The following is a 15,429-nucleotide window of genomic DNA, read 5'->3' as shown; positions in this document are numbered from 1 at the left end:
TTCTGCCTGTTTTTTTTTTTTTTTTTTCAGTTTAAGAGTTCAGCTGAGTGCATCACAGAGAGAGAGCAGGAAACAGAAACAGAAAGCTTCAGTTGTTAGAGCCCCCCTCCACCAAACACACACACACCTAGAACAGTTAGCTGAGTGAGGCAAACGTTAAAGGAGGAGCCACCCCCAAAGGAGCCCCTCCTTGCGTCCCTGCCCAACTTGAAGGGAAACTCCAGCTCACTTCAGCCTCACAAGGAGCAGCCACTCTCTGCACATCCTCATCCTCAGGTTCACCTCCAGACCAGGGTTTTAAGCCAAGCAACAATGACAACTGAGCCCAAGACTTCCCAAAAAGTAAAGAATGTGTTGCTCGTCATTCTCACGCTTTGGTCCATCGTTTCCATCGTCATCCTCGTTGTTTGGGCCACATCTCCAAACATGAAAGGCGCGGCTCAGTGTCGCGCCGAGCTGCAGGACGCCACGGAAAGACTGGAGGGGGCAAAGGTGAAGTTCCAAAAGGACAAAGTGGCCCTGGAGGAGAAAGTGGAGGAAGCGAGGGGGGAGAACAACCAGAAGAAAAGAGAGATCTTACTCCTGATGGAGAGGCAAAACACGACCAACGCCAAGCTGGAAGAGAGCCGCCAGGAAAATGTGAGTTTCCATCATTTTCTGATAAAAAATGTAAGGATTTCATTTTATCATCTGTTCAGTGTGAACTGAGCAAAGATAATCAATTATAAACAACTACTTACCATCTATTTAGGCACATCTAAAGAGACAGCAAAAGCAGAAAAAAATAAAGAGAAAAATAATTTTCTGTGCCATCAATTTTTCTTTTCATCTACATTTTGGTTAGATTTTTGCAGCTTTGTAAAAATTTGGAGGTGATCAGATGCAGACTGGAAAAGGCCCCATTTATTTGCTTTCTGTTATGCATTAATAAAGGTCTGCAGGTCCTTTGCTGAGCATAAAACATGATTTCATTTGAAAACAGATAGCAATTTATGTACCGAAATCTTCCTGTTACGTAAACAGAAAAAAAAAAAAAAAAAACTTGTTTTCACTTTTAACTTTTGAAAAGTGCAGCTTTAAAACTGAGAGCTTACCTCAGAGCTGTCCTTAGACTGAGGTCAATGCTGTTGGCTCAAAAACCAAATATTTGAACACAGCTGAGCCTCAAAAGCAACAGCTCGAGTCAGGAAAGACGCAGAGAAACTGACAGATATGCTAACCTGCTGAAACAAACAGAGCAGGACTCCTCTTCCTTGACCCCCCCCCCAGCACCACTTCCCCTCACCTCCTCCCCATTCCATCGTCCCTCCTGTTCGGAATTGTTGTTCCCCCCTTCACTTTCTCACAGAGCCCAGTTGGAAAAAGTGAATGTTTGTCGTCCACTCCCCCCTCAGTGTTCCTTTCCTTTTCCTCAGCCTCATTTTTCCATTCCTCAAGCTACACTCATGGAGGAAATTAATGTGAAAAAATAAAAAAAAACAGGACACCCCCACATCATAACTGTGGATTATAGCTCTGAAAAGGAATGGCACTCAAATTTCATTTAAAAAGGTTTCTAAACAACCCGAGAGCTGAAAATTATTTTGCAGTTCAAAGGTCAAAGTGTGAACTTGTGAAAGTCATTCATCAACTGTCTTCCCAGTTTAGCGTTTGCATTCAGACGGGAATGCTCCACGTGACCCTTCATCATCTGATCACTGCACCTCTGAAGCTAAGCTCCACGGCCTTTGCCGACAAGCGTTCAACCGACCTCGTAAATACGTGTTTCAGGTCTCCATGTTCAAAACATTTGCGTTCACGCAAAGCTACGCACATTTTAAAGGCTGTTTTCATACAAAATGTGTGGGCATTGAACACACACTAAGTTGTTAAACCAGGTCAGATTTTGACCGATCATGGACTTGGATTAGGTAGTGACATTCAGAAAAAAAAAAAAAAATCCAAGAAATGACATTGTCTGAATTTTGAAGAATTTATTTGCCTAATGGTGCAAGAAAATGTATCCAGCTTTTAGAACCAAGAAAGACTTCTGTTGCTCACAGACCTGTTACTGTGTTGTTAGTGAGCCCTTTAAAATCCTTTAGGGCCTACACACATTAAGGTTCAGTGTTTTCTCCAAGGACAATTTGAATTGTGACTATGGGCCCCAACTGGCCAGGAGATGAAAAATATCGATTAACCATAAAAGCACCATGAACCATTGGTTGACTTTAAACACACCCATACGGCTGTGCCATTGCTCATCTTTGGGGCCTGCATGCAAGTAGCAGCAACATTTTACGAGGCAATGCTCCACACCCTAACTTAACGCATTGGTGTTGTGGTTGTGAAGGTAGAGCTCACACAACCACTTCCTGAGTCTACAACCAAGCAAGCTGCCAAAATTATTACCGGTGCCCTATGCATTTGTCAATTGGGATAGAATTCTCTGTTTTCTCTACACTTTTAAATGGAGAAAGGGTGTTTGTTGTTGATCAATTAGCTAACCATCCAACTGCTAGGGTTGCTCATAAAACATTGTGATCACTGGTGGAAAAGGCAGGAATAAGGGAGGCTGTCATCCGTGAAAAGGATCTGGTCCTCTTTATTTAAAGGAACCAGATTCTTGGGTTGCTGTTTTGTCATGACAGGTCACCTGACAGTCCCATGAACCATAGATCAGTTAAGTACAGTGTTCTGCAGATTTCCTGGGGAGAGATAAGTCAGCCGAATACTTCTGCAAAGCTTGACTACCTAATACTGACAGGGTAACAAGGAGGCAGTCTTCCTGGGATACACACCTTGACTGTTTATAAGAGCTGGACTGAGTGACCTCCCGACCCTGCCGTTCAGGAAGTACCCACTGACTCCAAGAAGCCAAAATCCCGCAGACTTCTTTAGAGAAATAAACAGCTATTACTCAGTCATTCTATTCGTCAAAATTCTTGCTCTGATACCTTATTTTAACATGTTCCTGTTAATCCTAACTTTTTTCAGATTTTTTCTGTAGTGCAAGGTATTCAAGTTATAAAAAGACCAATCAGATGCCTCAATAAAAGTATGTGGTCTCGTGCTGAACATTACAAAACAATTGACGAGAGTGATTGCCATTGAAATGTTGACTCTGGCCGACTCGGACCAATCAATGCTTACTGACGTCGTCTGGCTCCAACATGGTGGTGTGCGTGTGTGTATGTGAGCTAGCTGACCCCTGAGTAGCTCGGTTGGTAAGGTGAGCTACCATGCAGGAATCCAGGGTTCGATTCCCGGAGGGGAAGAAACAATGGTACTGGGGGCAATTACCAAATCAATGACGAGCAGTTAACATCACTCAGTGAGGGTCCTTAGGCAAGGCCCTTAACGCTTCTGCCTCCCGAGCGCAGTTCAGTTGCAGCTCACCGCTCCCCTAGGGAATGGGTCAAATCTCTTGGAGAGACGTCTTGTTTGATGCAGTAGATGTGTCTTGTTGTTCCGCTCAATATTGACACTACCACATTTATCACCCCATAAGATACACTTACACATTGTTTTCAAAACTGACAGTGTGCTTAATAGTCCGGAGTGCCTTCTATATTGGATTCATTCTGGTTGTGTTTGTGTGGTTGTGATTTTGAGAGGTTCTCAGTGGTCTGTAATAAGGTCAGTCTGTTTTTTTTATGAGTTGCTAACAAGGTTGGGTGTTAATGGTAATATGCTAATGTGTTGCAGTATCGGACAGTGTTTTTTTTTATGAGTTACTAACAAGGTTGGGAGTTGGCATAGTTTGCATAGTCACTGTCACAATTGTGTTAACGGTATCCTCTTAAAACGTAGCTAACGAGTGGCGTGTTAAAAACTACTTCTAGAGTTACTGTGAACACAGTTAATGAAATCTGACTGACTGATGGGGTTTTTATCTGACTCTTTTGTCTCGCTTAATGAAACCTTATAGTTTTTTGTGCCTTATATATGACAATATATAATATGGTAGATGAAACGGTCTTTCCAAACCTCACCATGGTAGCAGAGTTTGGCTGTTACTACCACAAAGCTGTTTCTCTTGGAGTTCATTGCTGGGTTCCAACCTCTGTGTGACATTGATGATCATTAGCACCTGTTTGGTATAGTTAGTTTATCATCAACCTGACAATGATCCTACAAAATCCTTGACTTTGTGCACGAACACATGAAATTGATGCACCATTGACAGGCCATCGATATTTATATTTCTTTTTATTACCGTAATTTATGGTATAGGTAGACAACATATTTGTATATGAAAAGACAGAATCTGTCCAATTGAATAAACTGCTTTGACAGCACAACAGGAAAACGACAGGCCAAGAAATAAAGGACTTTTTCTAACTTTTGACATTATTTTTCTTTTTCCTGCGAGCTTAAACCTCATGCTGCAGTTGAAGCAGTTTGCATCACGACTCAATAACAACTCCTGTCTCAGAGCCACGCTGGGAGCGTTTCCACCTGTGACTTTGTTCTTTTAGCCGGTTTCAGGCTCCTTGTGCCATCAGCTGTGAAATGTTTGGACTGCCTGTGACATTTGCAGACGTTGTGTGATATGTGGAAGGAGAGGGTTCAGATTTTTCATATTTTATGCTACACCAGCTACAGTTATTTCATTCCATTTCTTTTGTATCTTATGTATTTAAAAAAAAAAACAATTCAAGCTTCATTCAATTGGCACATTTCCTCTGCTCCTGATTCACAATAATTTGAATATAGAAATGCTCAAAAATGAAATTTTGATCGTAATTTCAATTGCACACTGCATATGTCTTCAATCATTAAAAAGATGCCAAAAGAGCATTTTACAAACAGCAAAAACACCATTTTCATTGGAGTGGGACTTTAACAATGATAACAATTAGGACTGAAATCAGTCTAAGTTACAAGTATGATTTAGCAACATAGAAAGGAAAGGACATTAGTCGATATTAAGAGGATCTAGCAAAATAAAGACCAAGACAAAGAAAAATAACTTAATAAAGACTATCACTGGTGTAATGGTTGTTGCAGGGTCAAGCCATTTATTTTTGCAGCAATATGCTTTAACAAATTCTAACTGACAGAGCTCCAAACCCTAGTCATAAATGAGTGTATTGTATATTTTTTACATTTTTTTTTCTTTTCTGTGTCACCTTCTCATTTTTCAAACATAACTTTCTTCTTTGATAATTTTTAGTTGTTTTTTTTGCTTAAACAGTTAAAGCTCCGATTTGTTTTTGCATATTCATTCTTATCAAAGCAAATCTTTAAAATTATGAAATCCTCCTAGTAAACATTGAGAAGAAATGAAAGGGGTCTGCTGCTCCCATGAGCGAAATATCTTGAGAGATTATTTAAATATAAATAACAGATTCAGAGATCAATTTATAAGTAAGAAGAATTCTGCTGAACACTGTCATTCATTTTGATGTTCAGAGCAGGGGGCGTGGGTTTGAGTCTGTTCACTGCAAAAACTGAATCTTAAGAAAGTAAAAAGACCATTGTAAAACTGTCTTATTTTCTGCCTTGCAAGAAAAAATGATCTTATCAAGAAAACATTTTAATAGCCAAAAGATTTTAGTTTGAAAAAACATTTCTTTGTGACAAAAATGTTTTTTTTCTTGAAATAAGACTTCTCGGTAAGACAAATTTCCTTACCCCATTGATAGATTTCTTTTTGGCTTGTGGAAAGATAATCTGCCAATGCAGAAAGAATTATTAACTTTTTTCTAAGAGGGTTGTTTTGGCAGTGTTCGTCCGGCATCAGTGTCCAAATCCTGGTATGAGAATCTTGATCAAAAGTTGACGGAATGAGCAGCAATGCGTCTGCACAGCATCAGCGATCCTATCAGCTGGTTCTAAGTCTTGAACTAACAGCGACAGCTGCGTGCAGTGAAAGGAATGTTGACAAAGGTTGTTCTCGGCCTTCCTGCTTTCAGTCAGCAGCTCAGCAACGAGGATGGAGAGTCTAGAATATTTGTATTATGCATTTTAACTCCTGATGCTGAAAAGATGAGGTTCGCGTATGCAGAGAACAAAGACATGAAGGTAGAGGATGGAGAAGACAAGGTTAGTTGGAGGAAGCTGATTCATTGTGGCGACCCTTGAAGGAGGTACCGGTATTTGCATCCAACTTTAAACATAGAACGTTTTAAATAGCAAATCTCTACAAAACTTCAGGAAATTTTCAGGATTTTTAAAAGAAAAGTCTGAATTTGCTTATTTAAATTTCTCAATCCACAAATAAAACTCAGATCAAACAGGGATTTTTGTCCTAACTGGGGTGTCAGCCCTCGTTGGTGTCAAAGTAGTAAAGCTGTACTGAGAGAGTTAAACTGAAGCCTCTCCATAAGCAAGTGTTGCTGCCTTTCTTCTGTAGCATAATTAAAAATAAAAGTCAAAACCAGAAATTCTTTTTCATTTTCAAAATGAAGCTACATTTTTTGACTCAAAACTAAAAAGAAAAAGCAATCCGCCAAAATGCTTTTTCATTTTCTACTTCAACACCGCTTATTCTGTCACTTAATTAAAATAATAAAGAAAATGGTTTTTGACATTTCATTTTCAAAAAGTTATCTGGTAAATGTGGTGCAAAATTCATTTAGAAATGTCTACTTTGACAATTAATATGGATTAACAGAAATGCTTTTTCATTTTCAAAATGAAGCTGCTTCAAATGACCCAAAATTAAAATGAAAAAGCATTCAAGGAAAATGCTTTTTCCTTTTCTACCAGTGTGTGAATGTGTGAGTGAATGTGTGTGTGACTGGGTGAATGGGTCTGTGACTGTAAAGAGCTTTGTCCTTGTAGGAAGAAAGGCGGTATACAAGTATACGCCATTTACCATTTACTTCAACACTGCTTATTCTGTGTCTTAATTAAAATGATAATGAAAATGGTATTTGACATTTAATTTTCAAAAGGTTCTCTGGTAATTGTGTAGCAAAATTCATTTAGAAATGTCTAATTTGACAATTAAAATGGATTAACATTTCATTTTCAAAATGTAACTGCACCAAATGACTCAAAATTAAAATGAAAACTCGATACTTCAAAATGCTTTTGAAACTCTGTGCTGGCAATGCCACAATGAGCATCTTGGATGTGAATATGTGGGAATTACATCAGCCTTTATTTTGTTCTGGACACCACTGGAAACCCAAATTCATATGATGGTTTAGTTTCTCAGATGTGCGTAGCAGCATTTCCTCCTCCTGCGCTTCGAAGCTTCCCTGGACTAGCTTTGTCTCCGGGCTAGCGGGCCGAGTTTAGCTCCGCGTTAGCTCTGTCCGAAGCGGGGCTTCCAAAGGAGGCTGTGGTCCCAAACTCTGGACCGCATAAGGCGGAAATGCTGCTACGTAGTCCCGAGAAGCTGTGTACAATCACCAGGAGTGCAAAACTGTCACAAAGCCATCTCCCCTGCTGCTAACACTAGGCTACAAACCTGTCCGCACTGCTCCTAGACTGTCTGTGCCCTTTGGCAGCCAGCCAGACACATGGAGATAGCACTGACGTCATCGCCCCGCCTCCCCTCTGGAAAATGCTAAGTCCAATTGAATTATGAGACACTATTCGCACGGTCACACTCTTTGCATTTTCGTTTTAATTAAGACACAGAATACGTGGTGTTGAAGTAGAAAAGGAAAAAGCATTTTGAAGTATTGATTTTTCATTTAAATTTTGAGTCATTTGATGCAGTTACGTTTTGAAAATTAAAAATCATTTCTGTTAATCCATTTTAATTGTCAAATTAGACATTTCTAAATGAACTTTGCTACACATTTACCAGAGAATTTTTTGAAAATGAAATGTCAAATACCATTTTCTTTATCATTTTAATTGAGTGACAGAAAAAGTGTTTTTTTGGTAGAAAAGGAAAAATCATTTTAGCGGATTGCTTTTTAATTTTAATTTTGAGTCAAAATGCAGCTTCATTTTGAAAATGAAAAAGCATTTCTGGTTTTGATTTTGATTTTTAATTACGCCACACAATCGCTTCCATACTCTGCAGGCTCTTAGTAACATGTGTTTTTTCCTCTGGGGTGTGTTTATTTTGTGCCGCAGGTTGTCCTCAACTGGAACATCAGCGCGCTACAGGAGGAGGTGAAGCAGCTGCAGCAGAAGGAGGCAAACCTCACGGCTCACATCAGCCTGCAGGAAGGTGAGGGGAAAAAACTCCATCACTGCCATGTAAGGAAACTTTCCCAGAGAGACGCCAGCTTTATTCTCAGCAGCCTATTCCTCCTATGTTGCCATGACGACCATGAGTCATAGTCAATAAACAAATACAAAAGTGGCTGCTTATGGAATCGGGGAAGCCTCTCGTTAAAAAAAAACTTAAATCAGCATTGAAGAGAAGTTGTCAACCACAAAAAATGCAGTCCAGGGTTTCCAGATGAAGACAAAAATAGTTAAATAAAACTGGAGGAAATGTTATGGGATTGGAAACACTGCCTTGTTAGTCATACTCTGGATATAATGAATCAGGAAGGACAGAAAACAAATTCAAGACAGAAAATAATCCATGAACGTTGGAACAAGAAAACATTTCTCAATGACTCAGAGCAGGGGTGTCAAACTCCAGGCCTCCAGGGGCGGCCTTCTGCTGGTTTCCTGCCTTATCTGCTGCTGATTACCTGGATCAGGTGTGTTCAGCCAGTAAGGAGCTTCACTGGCAGGTTGGATGGAAAACATGTTGGATACCGACCCTGGAGACCTGGATTCTGACACTCCTGATTTATCTTTACCTGATAATATTAACAAAATAATGCAAAAATAAAAATCAATCGATCATTCAAACAACTTGATCCTGCTGCTCTAATCATTTTTGTGCCCAGAGGTAAATTGCAGATTGCTTTCAAAAACATTGGTGTCGTTACGGTGCAGTTCAATGAACTTCAGCGTGATTGGAAGACTGATAAAACTAACTGGTGATGGGGGAGCAGCGGATGACATCTTCCCCAGAGGGAAAAATCCCCACTTTTCCACCTGGCAGGCAAAAGTCTGGGTACTGAGGCTTGCCAGGAGAATGTTAACTGTATTGTGCAAAATGTGAAGGTTGGTAGAGGTGGAGTGACAGTATGTGATTCCTTTTTAGGAGCTGGACTTAACTCTGAATGTCTCAGCAAATTCTGAACATTTCAAAGCTCCCATTTCTGTAGCAAACGCAACTCCTCACTGCTCCTCAGAGCTCCAAGAGGCTCTGAGGAGGACCAGTCAGGGCTGTGGAATGTGGGTTTCCCTGTCATGCCCTTGTGCACAGAAGCACTCTGTAATGAAACCTCAGAGAGGTTGCTCACATCTCACTGCCATGCCACAAATCTAGCCAAAAAAAAGAAACACCAGCTTTTGTATCGACCCTTGTAGATGAGATGGAGAAAATATCTGAACACACAGTCATTTCCTTAAATGCCTCAGTGTCCCTCCTGGAAAAGCTAAATCACCTAAATCTGCATTCTACCCAATCATCTTCAGGAGACCGATAAGCCAGGTCACCTGACCATGTTCTCAGGAGTTTTTGGTCGCTCTGGTTTGAGTCTCATCAGAGTCTTATCCATCTTAATAGTGTTTGAGGAACTTTGATTCTGAAGGCTGAAATGTGAGGCGTGTGGTGTGAAATCTTAAGAGCGACTTCCTGTCAGAGCCTCAGTAACAGCAGCAGCTGAGGGTGGAAACGGATGTCAGTGAAGGTCGACTTCCTGCTGCGAACAGCCTGAACAAAAACAAATACTGTGTGATTAAGATATGAACATTGCATTGTGGTCAAGCTGGAGCAAACATCACTTAACTTTTATGTTAACATATGGGAGTTCTATGACTCACCAAAGGGAGACTTTTTTGATTTCCCTTGTAAAGTTCACTCTAAGCAGCTTCAGAGTGCCGTGGCTTGTTACTGTTAAAATTTGGCATTCTGGCGTCTTTTAACGTTTGAAAAAGGTTACTGCTAAAGTTAGGAATCAATTGGGAATAGTTAACGTACCTCACCGATTTTTGGGGCTGTATCTGAAAGAAAAATCCTTATTTTTTTGTTGATCAGCATTTAAAACTATCACAACCACACAGTTATGTTGCATGACACCTAAATAAGTTGCCCTCACGACTAACTCTAGACTATGAATATGATCACATCACAGTTGTGACATGCTTTCTTGATAATGCATTTAGCTCATGGGGTTCACACTGGACTGTCGCTACCGAATACTAGCACATTTCCACCACCTATAGTTGGAGGAGACTTGGGGTGAAATGTCAAAGCGTTGCAAATCTTTTTTTCCACAGCTCTATTCCGATATATAAAAGACTTAGTTTCAAATTTATTTGGTCTGGCACAAACCGTAACTGTTAATTTCTCCTCCATGATCAATTTTCAACCGGTTGGCATTTCCATGAATTAAAAAGGACATCACCCATACGTCATTATCAGATCCAAGTCCCTTAATGATCTAAATTCAACTGGGTTTAAATGCGTGTTCAATGGTCGCGGGTTTGTACGCAGAGTCCAAAAACAGTTGTAGAAAATGGCGTTTCATCGCATGAACATGAAATGCACATTTACATAGATTTTTCATTGGAAGTGGTCGCTTGAACACACGTTGCAGTGTGAACATAGCTTAACAATTTCACTCCTTGTATGACGTTGCCCCGGCAAAAACACAAAGAGAAATAGTCAGACATTGCTTTTATGAAGTTGTAAAAAAAAGGTTTCCACATCTGTGGATGGCGCCTCCCATAGGGAGTTTAAAATCCCAGCAGTCACACTTTCAGTAAGTCTACACATCCTTTAGTCAAATTCACTTAAAACAGCTGGAAACGACCCGTGTTTGTTTCCTGCTTACTCTTTAACACCATCATCCAGGCCGGAGTACGATAAGAAAACAGAGAGATGCAAACAGTTCTCAAATCTTTAAAGAATGTGAAAATGTGAGATCAATGATGGTGCTGTCCATGACGTTTGGAGCTCCCGTTTGCATTCGTTCTTGTAAACAAAAATCATGCAATGTAGATGCAGTCAAGTTACAACAGTCACAGGTAAAAGTTCAGCAAATTTATCTTGAATAATGTTGATAACATTAACAAAATTTATCATCAAGTTAAAATGCCCTCAAACCAAGCCGGGAGTAAATTAAATGAGAATTAAATGACCTTTATTAACAAATTAAACTAAAACAAATTAGATTTGTTAATCTAATTATTCTTTTTAAAAGTTGACATGTTCAAAAATCTCGTGCAGGTCTAAATTGAGCGCGAGCAGTTAGACAGGAGTTGTGATGAGCAGTTAGTTGTATTTAGCTCTGCTGTCTTTTACTGGTTCTTCATATTGTGTTTCTCTGCTTGATGTCCTTAGAGCGCATGGAGGTCCTACAGCAGAACATGACCGAGGCCTTCCATCAGACTGAGGCCTGCGTCAACCTGAGGCAGGCGGATCAAAGCCAAACCATGGCAGCTCAGGCTCTGACCAAGGCCTGCGACTCTCAGAAGCAGTTCCTGCAAAAGCAGATGTAGGAGTTCTCTACTGTGGTTTGTCGTTTCCTGATCAAGGGCATGCTGTCTGCCCTCCTAAACCTGTTTTCATCTCTCTTTACAGTCAAAAGTACAAAGCTGTTGAATGTAACATACCTACGGAGAACAAGCAGGAGGAAAAGTCCTGCCCCCCCTCGGGTGGCGCTTCCGTAATTGTTCCTGTCTCTGGAGCTCCTGCTCTGATACTGCTCATGTGCACCACTCTGCTGCTTACGACCTGTACGTACCTCTTTTGGTTCTTCTGACTATCTTATCCAAAAACTTAATGTTTATCATTCTCACAGAGGTTTGTGAAATGCAGCTCAGATTGTCTGACTTTGTTCTAAACCATACATTCACTTCTGTTTAAATGAACAACCATTCTGACTAAACATAGAAGCTTCCTTCAGGTCAAATGGAGAGGAAGCAGAGCTCACATCACAGACCTTTTTCCCTTTACAAACATTGCTAAACATTGCATAAAAGTGAAATTAAATTTAAACATAACGGAATTTAGGGGGGAAAAAATTTGGTTTGTCAAGGCAACATTTGATATAGTAAGAAATACGTTAATTGTTTGATTGAAAAGTAGACCCAGTTTAATGGGTTTTTTTTTTAAACTTTAGTGTCAGCTAGTTTAGTCAAATTTGTTTTGCTCTTATTTATGAGTTAAAGGAAAAGTCAACTTGTTTCATTCTCACTGGTTTCTTCAGTTAATTCTAGTGTTCCTCAAGGCTTCCTCTTGGTTTACATTGCATTCTTACAAAACATAATGTTTTAATATTTCGTAGATAATTTACTAAAATATCTAACATAAAGACTAAAGCTACACAATGGAGATAAACAGTTATTTTTCCTAAATAAATAACAAAACAAAAAAAAAAGGATGTTGCACAAAACAAATATGATCCAGCTCTCATTTTGTGAATATTCTAAATAAACTAGTTTTGGATTGGCTTCATGAAAGCATGATTAACTTCCAAAGAATATGATGTGAATAAACTTTTTAAACTAATTAAGTCCGCACAAAGGTAAGTTTATTTAAGTTAATAAATAAAGATTTGTTCTCTGAAATTAGTCTAATCTAGAACAGACTAAGATCCAAAATAGGTCAGCCCTTGTGATGCATCTTTCAGTTTATCTCTTTGTTTGGGCTATTATGTGACTTTTATTTTCTTATTTTACCTTTAGATAACAGAATGTATATATATATATATTTTTTTCCCCCTTCAATTCTCAATAAAATGTATAACAATTTGTGAAAAGAAAAGGAAAATGCAAATTAATTAAATATCTTTAAAAAAGTTAAATAGAAAAGTGAAGTGAAGTATTCTTTAAACCCTCATTTATCAGGATAATATGATAAAACCACGATCTTCAGAAGGACTTCAGGTTTTCTCAATAAAGCTAAAAGCTGTTCAGTTTAAACAATATTAGCTCTGCCATGGAAGCCCAACGAATAATAATCATTTCTGGACGTTATGCCCGAGAGTCATGTTTTTTCAGAACCCTCTTTAAAATTAGCAAGCCAAAAATAAATTTGTGGGAAAAACAGGTTTATCTCGAAAAAAAGAAAAATAGCCTACCAGCTTGGCTGAAGGGAACAACGGACATGCACAGACAAATGGTTCTGATTTAAATCCAACCCCAAGCCTCGTGGTCTATTTCGTCTACTGCAGTTTTTCATTTTTTGTCTTTACAGTCCAAACAATTATATAACACATTTTCTTTATGATGCCTTTTAAAAAACTTTCACTGATCTATGTGAAAGATATCCTTACGATCTGAATGACTTCAGCAAGTCAAAGTTTCCTTGAAACAGTAATGTAATCTTAATAATGCAATGTTTTAGTTCTTTTTTAAATCGCTCTACTACATCTGGCTGCCCTCAGATGATTCCACAATAGTTTATCACATAAGTCACTTTATTATCCTCTGACTGTTCATAGTTTTAAGTAAATCTGCTGAAAATGTAAAGACCCACTCTAATGAAAACTGTGTTTTTGGTGTTTCTAACATGTTCTTGTGAGGATAAATATGAAGAAAATTAAGCTTAGAATAGTATTTCTAAGTGTTTATTCAAATTGTTGTCAATCAGGAGCAGATGAAAGACAGCCGTTAGAAAGAGCTTGTAGTTGAACAGCTCCATAAGCTACTATGGGCAAGCCACCAAGCCGCTGCCAATGGAAAAATCTTGTAGGTGTGACGTAGAAGCTACAGTCAGCGGGCCACAAGCTCTCTGCTCCACTTGTAGATCACTAGATCCGCGTGCGTCAATATTTTCATCGTCTGAGCTGGCATCTGGATCTAAACTGTACGGTTGGACAGCTCCATATTGCTCGCTGTTTTTGTTGCACCACTAATGTTAGTTTGGGAGTGTGAGGGGCTGTAAGCTAGCAAGAAAGCATGTAAACAGATAGGTGATGGGAAGTTGGAGCGGGGTCACGCCGCACCAACTGTCCTGCCCACAACCCAGGGATGAATTTAAAATCACCTACTGCTGCTCTGCAGAAACTCTGTCCTAGAAAACAACAAACATTGATAGATTTTGACTATAAATGTCATAATCATAATGAAGAGACCACTAGGAACGCTTTCAGAATAGGTCAAAAGATGATCAGAGTAGGACTTTAAATTTTAAAACAGAAATGCCCCAGAAAGGGCATCATTCTTTAACCTCATTCACCTCTTTGGCTTTTTCGCAGGATTTCAACAAGCTGGATATTAAAAACCAGGACAGCGAGTACTGTGGTCCAAAGTGAGACAGAGTCTGGACCGACTGACGACTGCTGTACAAACTCTCTGTCTGCACAACAAACACGTCGCCATGGAGATGCTGACACACGACGAACGCTTGGACTTTTGCTTTCAGCTCCTTGGTTGAACCAGTTTAGATCTGCTGGTCTCTTTGAGATTCTCTGCTGTTTCCTTTTTTGTCATGTATCTGATCCTGTCCGGCCCAGAGGAGGGATTTTTTCTTCTGCTGCGTGTGTCTCAACTTCATAAGCTTCTTTCGAATGCCTCAAAGTCAAGGCTAGAATTTTTCCTTGTTGCAGTGGACTTAAGCTACTCTGCTACTGGAAGGTGGTGTTCAGTTCAGAGCAAAAGGGTGTGGTTTCAGAAATTCAGCAAATAGGAATGTAAATGTTGAAAATTTGGGGGAATTTGACTGTTAAATTAAAACATTAAGTCCCAACACAAAAGTATTGCCTCCACTGTATGGAAATGATCAATGGCCGGTTTACCCACAAGTCTTTGTCGTGTTTAACACAATTGAATAGCACAATCAACAAAGTACCAACCTGCACTGGAATAAACAGAGTAAACACAGTGCTGATTTAACAAGCTTTGTCAGATGCTTGTTTAAACAGTAGGTTGGAAAATTAAACCTAAAAAAATTCACAATGATGTTGGTTTTGTACATTTCTTTTTCGGGTTTGCCAAACAATTACTGGATGGCATTTGCGGACCATGAATTACACACCCTGGCCTTCAGTAGTGCTATGTCTGAATCACTCAACTCCTTGTTAACCATTTGATGATGCAGAAACCACCTTTACATTGCATATTGAAAATTCCTGTAGCCACAATAAATGTCTCTAAATAAACGGAATAATCAAAAAACAGTAAACAATTTTCGTTTTGCAACTACAGCCAGCAAAAAACATTGAAAATGACCACATAAATTTGGAATATTATATTTATCATTTCACTCATCAATAAAATCGGATTATTTAAAGACAAAATCCATCCTCCTCTCTTTCCTTAGAAACAGTTCGATCAACTTGTCATGTAGATTATTGCGCTTCAGTTCCGTCATGAAGTCCTTTTTTATTCCATCAAGGCCAGTGCTGAGAGCCGAATCTGTCCAGTGTTTCTACGTAGGTTTTAATTTCAATTCAATTCAAAGGGTTTAGTATCATATGCACAGTAAGAAACGGGTTTCCCTGCACAATCTAATTCTTTCTT

General features: G+C 39.2%; 2 protein-coding genes across 2 annotated transcripts in view; one reads left to right on the top strand and one right to left on the bottom strand.

Annotated features, from left to right (window-relative positions):
• LOC110014966 (uncharacterized) overlaps nt 1-15,429 on the bottom strand; it is a 29,558-nt gene that overhangs the window by 10,121 nt on the left and 4,008 nt on the right. The window lies entirely within an intron of this gene.
• On the top strand, nt 127-15,094 carry si:ch211-1a19.3 (uncharacterized). Its single transcript, XM_004068156.5, has 5 exons — nt 127-639; nt 8,026-8,122; nt 11,306-11,459; nt 11,546-11,700; nt 14,166-15,094. Coding segments are annotated over exons 1-5 (735 nt in total). The 5' UTR covers nt 127-312; the 3' UTR covers nt 14,168-15,094.

This window comes from Oryzias latipes, chromosome 4, assembly GCF_053564925.1.
Source record: "Oryzias latipes strain Hd-rR chromosome 4, Olatipes_Hd-rR_3.1".
In the NCBI taxonomy this organism is placed as follows: domain Eukaryota; kingdom Metazoa; phylum Chordata; class Actinopteri; order Beloniformes; family Adrianichthyidae; genus Oryzias; species Oryzias latipes.
The sequence above is the reverse complement of the archived record's forward strand: the minus strand, read 5'-3'. Positions and strand labels throughout refer to the sequence as shown.